Source organism: Sinocyclocheilus rhinocerous, unplaced genomic scaffold, assembly GCF_001515625.1.
Source record: "Sinocyclocheilus rhinocerous isolate Xijiao unplaced genomic scaffold, SAMN03320098_v1.1 scaffold432, whole genome shotgun sequence".
Taxonomy (NCBI): Eukaryota; Metazoa; Chordata; class Actinopteri; order Cypriniformes; family Cyprinidae; genus Sinocyclocheilus; species Sinocyclocheilus rhinocerous.
Window position 1 is genome coordinate 599357 of NW_015627225.1, and position 8720 is coordinate 608076.

Genomic DNA, 8720 nt, shown 5'->3' on the forward strand with positions numbered 1-8720 from the left:
TAATTTGAAAAAAAAAAAAAAGAATATAAGAAGAATAGAAAGAATAGAAAAAATGAGATTTTTTTTTTTCTTTATTTGTCTAAAGCAGACTAATTCTTACCCTAATGTCAGGAAGACTGCTACGAAAAATACGAAAAAGCAACAACAATAAACACAAACATCACAAAAAAGAGAAGAGGGCTGGGACTTCAAGAGTGTGAACGGAAACGAAAGTATAAAGAAGCCAACAAAATGCTTATGAGTCGCGCGAGCAGGCACACCTCCCGTCGCTCGCGCACAGTCGCTTTGTGGCGTTTTATATTTGCCAGCTACCGGTGAGTTTTATAAGTTTATAAGTTACAAAACACAGTTCTGTAGAGGATTAGCGGAAGACAGAGACACGTGTGGCTCGCCTACCAGCTCTCTAAACTCAGCGTGAGAAGTACCAGTTGGTGGTTGTTGTCGTTGTGAAATGGAGTTGTCGGAGCACATCAAGACCGCTAATGTTGAAGATGTTACCCTGAGAAGACCTTTCCATCCAGCGCTCAGAGGAACCCTGTGCGTTACCAGCCACCACCTTCTGTTCTCAGACAGAAAGGATGAAGCTTCCTGGCAACTTCTCATTCTCCTCAAGAACATCGATGCCATTGAGAAAAGGTAGAGAGACAGTTGTCCTCATCAGCTGGAGTCCAGGTTTGACCAATGCATGCGTGTGCTGTAAAACTAGGCGACGGTAATTATAGCCTGGTGATGGAAAAATATCATAAACCAGCCTTATGTTTTGTTGGTTTTATCTGGTTTAAGATGGTCTTTCAGCATTAAACCAATTAAGACCATCTTAAATTACATTTTAAATATTTTACAATTATTGCTCTACAAAGCTATTTGTATCTGATCTAAAACTTCATTTTAGTTTTGTTCATGTAACCAAATATTTAAGTTGATTCAGTGGTGTTAAATAATATCTCTGACTTAAAGAAAATCTGTTAATTTAGATTTTACCGTATCAAGATTTGTTTCAGAAGGATTTTTTTATTGATGTGTATATTGTTGATCACTGCTGAAACATATTCAGGACTTTATTACAGCAAATGAAGACACATGTCCTTATTCATGTCATATTCTTATTCATCCAGACATCTGTTTTTGAATCTTACTGGGTCACAATTGTGTATGTGTTTGATCCCTGAAGTGACCTGCTTCTGTAATAATAAACAAATTCTCTCTTTCTCTAATTTCACCAATCACTTTTCCTGCATGTCAGTATCGAGAATCTTTTCGGATACCCCAGGTACACTTCTAAAGCAGGCCCAATGTTTGACTTGTATTACTCATTGAAGCTGTCATTTTATTCTGATCTGGGATCTGCTGTTAATTTATACAGTAATGATAAAAATGAGGAGAGAAATGTGTCGGGCAGCATGTTATGTCAGAATAAGAAGGCATCTTTCAAAATGAGCTGTGCTGGCAACATGTTCTTAGCTTATGGCAGAGAGAAAAACAGAAAAAAGAGTATTTTGCAAGATATTCGTGCTTTGCAATGAGCATTTACGCAACATATCATATCTCTCTGACATGCTTTTTTGTGTTTTTAATACATGCAAAGCAACAGTGTTTATGAACATGAAGTGTTAAACATCCAAATATGGAGAGACAAAAAGAGAGACTGTTAGCTTACGTTCTATTAAAGTTCAATTTAGAGCTCAGTCATACCTCTGCAATTTATCTCATTGTCTCTCTGCTAGCTTTACGCTCATGGCTTGTTTTTGCTTCCTGCTTCCGTCTCTTCTGAGGCCCCAATGGAGATGATTGTATGGAATTTGAGAGTGTGAGAAAACATGGAGGAATGTACTTAAATGTGTGTGGGGGTGTTTGTACATGTGTCTGATACAGGGCTGTGGGATCCTCTGGTACTATCACCATTAAATGTAAGGACCTGCTGGTTCTTCAGTTGGAAATTCCTGGAATGGAGGAATGTCTGAACATAGCCAGTTCTATAGAGGTACTAAATATAGTTATCACTAGCCATGCTTGTTACAAGGATTAGTATTAATAATATGGGTAATATTTAGGATTCGGTATACTACTTTTCAAAAGTTTGGGGTCTGTAAGATTCGTCAAAGTTTTGAAAGAAGTCTATTGTGCTCACCAAGGCTGCATTTATTTGTTAAAAAACACATTAGAACAGTAATATTGTGAAATATTATTACAATTTTAAATATCTGTTTATTATTTGAATATAATTTAAAATGTAATATGAACAAACCCCCTCAAATCGAGCAGCTTGCACCGATATTACATTTCTACCTTGTTATGGTTGATAAGAGTTGGCCAGTATTAAAATTCTGTACTATTTTGTACAAATAAAAAAATAAAATAAAACATTAAAATTCAAATAAATAATTTACAATGTAATATATATTTTGAGATTTAATAAAGATTTCATTTAGCAGTGTTATTATAATATTAGTTTTTAATGATTTACTTTAAATGAGCATTAGATTATGGCAAAGGTTTTTATCTAAATCTTAAAATATCCAATATTGGCCAAAAACAATAAATAAATAAAAAAACCTGTTAAAAATCCTGAATACTATGGGTAATTACAGATTGTCATTAAAGATTATTTAAAGCCAATCTTTACTCTAGAAATACAAGTTGAGTCCAGCACTGCCTCAGCTGTGAGTGAGAGTAAACTAATATCATCTCATGTCTCTGTAGGCTCTTTCGTCTCTGGAAAGTATGACAGAGATGTATCCCTTCTTCTACAGACCGTCACACCTTACTCTGCACGGCCCATGGGGCCTGTCCTCGACAGAGCAATATTACAAACAAACAGAAAGACTGGTGAGCTACACACTCTTTAACTGTGTTTTCTTTCTTTCACTTTCACTTCCCTTTCCTTCAGTTACTGTCACTCTCTGTTTATCTTGCTTTAAAAACCACACACAAGGACAAACACAAACAAACGATGCTGAAAATTATTACTTCAAGGTCAAATGTTACCTAATATACGCTATTGTTTCATTTTCTGAAAGAAAGACAAACAGGAAGCACTTTGTTTGCCACAGGAAACAAAAAGCAGTTGTGAGACATGGGCAACACTTAAATGCACAGAAAATAAAGCAATGTCTATTCTTTCTGTTACTAGTTTTTCACTCATATGCAGCTTTTTTGTCTACTTTTCTTTGCCTTGTTTGTCTCCATAGCGTTCATTATCACCCATTGTCATCTAGCAGCTGTTTCACAGCCTGTCATTTTTTTTTTCCATAGTTGTAGATGTTTATCTTTAGCCACTGACGTCCTGTCTATGGCACAACATCATATTTGTATCATATTTACAGTGTTTTTGTTACTCTTTTTTCCGTTTTATAGTGTCTATCTTATATAAAGTTATTGTTTTATATTTATATTAATTTTTAATATTTTCTTATGTGCTTTATGTCATTTTGATTAGTTTTTTTAATATTACTGTTTAGGTTTAATTTAGTTTTCTTTACTAGTTTTTCTAGATTTTTATATTTATTAATTAATAATAATGTATATTTATAACTTATGTATAAGTGTATACATATGCATGTTTGTGCATGTTCATAATATATGTGTGTGTGCGTGTGTGTGTACTTGTTTATGCTACATTGTGGGGACCAAATGTCCCCACAAGTATAGTAAAACCTGAAATTTTTTACATTGACGAGGGGGAAAAAAATGATTAAAAATAGTAAATGATGTTTATCTGAAAGTGTAACAATGCAAACATGTTTTCTGTAATGGGTAGGTATAGGGTTATGGTTGGGTTAGGGAATAAAAACATATCGTTTGGTCAGTATAAAAGTAATAGAAGTCTATGAAAAGTCCCCACAATTCACAGAAACAAACGTGTGTGTGTGTGAGCAGTGGGACAGGTGGAGAGTCAGTAAAGTAAACTCAGATTACTCTGTATGCCCATCGTATCCATCTGCGGTCATTGTGCCTCGTGAGGTGGATGATGACAAGCTGATCCGCTCAGCCAGGTTCAGACAGGGCGGCAGATTTCCTGTGCTCTCCTATTGTCACCATAGGAATGGAATGGTGAGTGTAGGATGTTTTCTTATATCTCAAATATACGTGTATGTAACCATATATTGCATAAGAACTACATTTCTCATCAAAGCAAAAAATACATAATATAGATCAAAATGTCCAAAGTAAAAGTTATTTGTATCCATTGCCGAGGTGATCATGCGAAGCAGCCAGCCTTTGACAGGAGCCAATAAAAAGAGATGTAAGGAGGATGAGCTCCTTCTCCAGGCTGTGATTGATGGGTCAGAGTTGGGTTACATTATCGATCTGCGTTCTGCCCAGCAAGCCCAGCAGGCCCGCATGACAGGAGGAGGTTTTGAGTCTAAATCCTGTTATAGCCACTGGAAAAGAATCCATAGACACCATGAAAGGTGAGAGGGAACATGTCATTTTAATAGTCTGAAAATATGTTTTGCTATGATTTTGCATGTAATTGTGTCATTTACAGGGGTAAGGTTGTGCAGGAGAGTCTTACTAAGCTGGTGGAAGTGTGCAGTGACCCGTCGCATAGTGTGGACCGCTGGCTCAGTAAATTGGAGAACTCCAAATGGCTTTCTCATGTTCACAGTGCGCTGTCCACTGCAGGCCTGGTGGTAGAGTGTGTGGAGAGGTGGGAAGATCTTTTACTTTGGTCTTTTAAAGCAGCACTATGTAACTTTTTCTGTGTTCAAAATTTGCAAAATGTATATAATGAGCGAGTACATCATGAATTCATCTTCCAAACCGCGTTTTTTGTCTTATTCCTAATCACTACGGTACACTTATAATAAATACTTATATTTTGACTATTGTAGCCTGGTCGGGTCGTCACCGCTGCGGAGTAACACATACCTGCGTGAATCGCCTTAGGCATAAATTTAGAGAAGTAGCTCCGGTTGGAATGTTCTTCCGCGGGATGTGTGCAGTTCTGTTTATTAACCGCTAGAGCGCCAAAAGTTACATAGTGCTGCTTTATAGGTGCACCACGAAATTCTGGGCTGTCTGTCGCCATCTGTGGTTCATACATAAAATTGCAGTTTTAGTGTAGTAGGCTTTCTGTAGTGACTCAGAATAAGACAAGAACACGTTTGACACATGTTTCAATGTACTGGCTTAAATAATTTCTAATGAAACATTAATGGCAAAACATCTGCATTGCACTTTAATTGTGGTTTGTTATTTACATTCTCTGTTCTATTATTTTGTTCATTGCTTTGTGTGACTAACAGATCAATACATTTTATGTATTGTATGTTGTGATGCTTTTTATGTCCGTTTTGGTTGACCAGCATATTTCTGAATTTGTTTCTATTCAAATTTGGTGTAGCATTCATCAAAAGTCACTGAATAATTTAATAATGTAGGATAGTCTTTAACTGATTTCAACAATTGTTTTAGCTTTCTTGAATGCCTTCTGGTTGATATACTTAAATTTTCTTTATATTACATTTACAATGTATACACTACAGTTCTAAAGTTTAGGGTTAGTATGATTTTACAAGGTTTTTGAAAGAAGTCTTTTATGCTCACAAAGTCTACTGTACAGGTGCATCTCAATAAATTAGAATGTTGTGGAAAAGTTCATTTATTTCAGTAATTCAATCTTTTTGTTGATGTGTTTGTTTGTTTGATTAAATGTGAGCCAAAATCATCACAATTAAAAGAACCAAAGACTTAAACTACTTCAGTCTGTGTGCATTGAATTTATTTAATACACGAGTTTCACAATTTGAGTTGAATTACTGAAATAAATAAACTTTTCCACGACATTCTAATTTATTGAGATGCACCTGTATATTTGATCAAAAACAGAGTAAAAACGGTAATATTATTACAATTTAAAATAACTCTTATTTTTTTAATACAATTTAAAATATAATTTATTCTTGTGATGGCAAAGCTGAATTTTCAGAAATCATTGTAATATGCTTATTTGTTGCTCAAGAAACATTTATTATTATTATCAACATTGAGAACAGTTGTCCTGATTAATATTTTTATGGAAACTGAGATGCAAATATTAGTTCTACCGCATTACTCTCAGATGTACTGGTTCAGGCTTTTTTTCACCCTGTGCTTACACATGGCTTTGGGATGTATTTTTCTGGCGTGCCGTCTGTTTTTGAAGGGTGGTCACTGCAGGCCCATGCATGGGTTTGAGATGTATTGCTCTGGTCTGTGGTCTGTTTTTTGCAGGGATGGTCACTCTGTACTTGTGCATGGCTCTGAAGGGACAGACAACACGCTGCTGGTGAGCTCATTGGCTCAGCTTGTCCTAGACCCTGCCTCTAGAACTGTCACTGGCTTCCTCTGCCTGCTAGAGAGGGAATGGATACAGGTGAATGTGTGATTGTGTGACATAATGTGCGATTAGGTGTGTCGTGTGTGTGGTGAATTTTGTTAAAGCTTATGAATGCATTACAACTAAAAAGAACTTGGTTACTAAACTACTATACCTAAAATTAGTCTCAGATCTGTTTGTTAGAAAGTTGATGAGTTGCATGCTTGTTTCTCAGGCTGGACACCCATTCCAGCAGCGCTGTGCTCATTCGGCGTACTCTCATGCCCGTCTGAAGCAGGAGTGCCCAATCTTCCTGCTGCTGCTTGACTGTGTGTGGCAGGTGTGGCGGCAATTTCCTCTGGCACTGGAGTTTAGTGAGGCCCTGCTGCTCCGACTGGCACAAGAGGTTTATGCTTCTAACTATGGAACCTTCCTGTGTAACAGCGAGCAGGAGAGGTGGGCACAAATTACCCTTATATGACACTCATTACACATTACCATTTAAAAGTTCAAAATTATAAAAAAAAAATTTTTTTTTTAAAGTCTCTAATGCGTACCAAAGTTGTATTTATTTGATCAAAAATACGTACAGTACAATAGTAATATTGTAAAATATTACAATTAAATTAGCTGTGCTCTGTTTTAATATATTTTAAAAACTAATTTATTCCTGTGATACGCTAACATTCAGTGTTCCCTGTTGAAAAACCAGCATATGCTGGTTAGGTATGTTTTGAAGCATGGCTGCTGGTTTGGCCTGGTTTAAGCTGGTCATGTGCTGGTCTTAAGCTGATCCTAAGCAGGAGATAGGTGCTTAGGACCAGCACATGACCAGCTAAGGACCAGCTTAAACCAGCCAAAACCAGAAGCCATGCTTCAAAACATACCTAACCAGCATATGCTGTTTTTTTCAACAGGCTTTCATGATCCTTTAGAACTTGTTCTAATATGCTGTTTTGTTGCTTAAGAAACATTTCATATTATCAGTGCTGAAAACAATTGTGCTGCTTAATATTTTTGTGGAAAATGTATTACATGTTTATTCTCTAACAGAGTAAAAGTCTTTACTGTCACTTTTGATTAATATAACACCTTGCAGAAAAATATTAATAAATTATATTAAATATTATTACCTTGATATATTTAATATCGACTGAGTAAGGCCATGTCAAAGATTGAAATCATAGTGAAATTAATGTTTGAAATTATCTCATAATTAGATTTTGAGACTTTAGCCTGGATTTCACAAAGAGGGTCTATTTTAAAATGTATAAAATTGATTTCTTTATTTTTATTTTTGCCTGAGCTAGATGTGCTGCAGGAGTGAAGGAGAACACACACTGTTTGTTTCAGTCCCTGTTGAAGCCTGATATTGAAGAGCAGTACCTCAACCCACTGTATGAACCCACTGATTTGGCCATTTGGCCCTCAGTACATCCACAGTCCTTACAGCTATGGACAGGTGAGTTACTGTTGCAATGTGATAAAATGATTGCAAGTTAAAAATGTAAGATAAATTATTGAAATTTCTTGGTATTATTGGTATGTAAAGTCAGCTTTACTGATTTTAAGCAAAAGAAAAAACATATACTTACATCCTTAATGTCCTCATTATCCTTGTATGGTATTTGGGTAGGGATGTTCCTCAGGTGGACTGAGTATGCTCAGAACATGGAGGAAGCGCGAGAAGAGGTGTGGAGCATTGTGAAAGAGCACCGTGAGCGAGCTGGACCCGACCGGACCAATAACACGCTTAGTACACACTGTGACACCTTGACCCCGTTTGAGAACCTCATGGATGAGCTGACTATCTTGTGACCTCATGGTCGAAAAGATGTTGTAGAGCCTGTTACTACTATGTGTTTCTTTGCAAGAGGTTTGTATCACTGCCAATCAGATATACCGGCATTTAAAGAGCTTTTAGATGTTATGTAATTTACGATAGCCATCATTTAATAATAATCAGACAAAATGGGCATTACGGCCTTCTGTCTGAACTTCAAGCAAAATGCTAAACAGTAAACAGTCTCAAATAGGGGAAAATGTAGGTTTGTTGTATTGTGTTTGATTAGTTTGTTGTTGAAATTTACTGTGGTTACATGAGACAGCATCAGTCATGATGTTTTACTGTAAACATTTTTCACACTGTTACAGACAGCTGAATGTTAAATATTAAAGGGGTCATATGATGTTGCTAAAAAGAACATTATTTTGTGTATTTGGTGTAATGAAATGTGTTTATGCGGTTTAAGGTTAAAAAAACACTTTATTTTCCACATACTGTACATTATTGTTTCTCCTCTATGCTCCGCCTTTCTGAAACGCGTCGATTTTTACAAAACTCATCGGTCTGAAAAACGAGGTGTGCTCTGATTGGCCAGCTATCCAATGCGTTGTGATTGGCCGAATACCTCAAGAG

At 36.2% G+C, this 8720-nt stretch overlaps 1 protein-coding gene across 2 annotated transcripts; it reads left to right on the forward strand.

Moving 5' to 3' along the window:
• The first annotated feature begins 251 nt into the window (after nucleotides 1-251).
• On the forward strand, nucleotides 252-8473 carry LOC107721266 (myotubularin-related protein 9-like). 2 transcript variants are annotated; one of them, XM_016529193.1, is made up of 11 exons: nucleotides 252-636; nucleotides 1244-1270; nucleotides 1873-1981; nucleotides 2701-2826; nucleotides 3877-4050; nucleotides 4195-4412; nucleotides 4490-4651; nucleotides 6217-6358; nucleotides 6537-6757; nucleotides 7612-7763; nucleotides 7938-8473. In XM_016529193.1, exons 1-11 carry the CDS (start codon nucleotides 452-454, stop codon nucleotides 8117-8119), a joined length of 1698 nt encoding a protein of 565 aa, XP_016384679.1. In that variant the 5' UTR covers nucleotides 252-451; the 3' UTR covers nucleotides 8120-8473. The 2 variants fall into 2 exon arrangements, with proteins under 2 accessions (XP_016384679.1, XP_016384686.1); XM_016529200.1 differs by lacking the exon at nucleotides 1244-1270.
• Nucleotides 8474-8720: the final 247 nt, after the last annotated feature.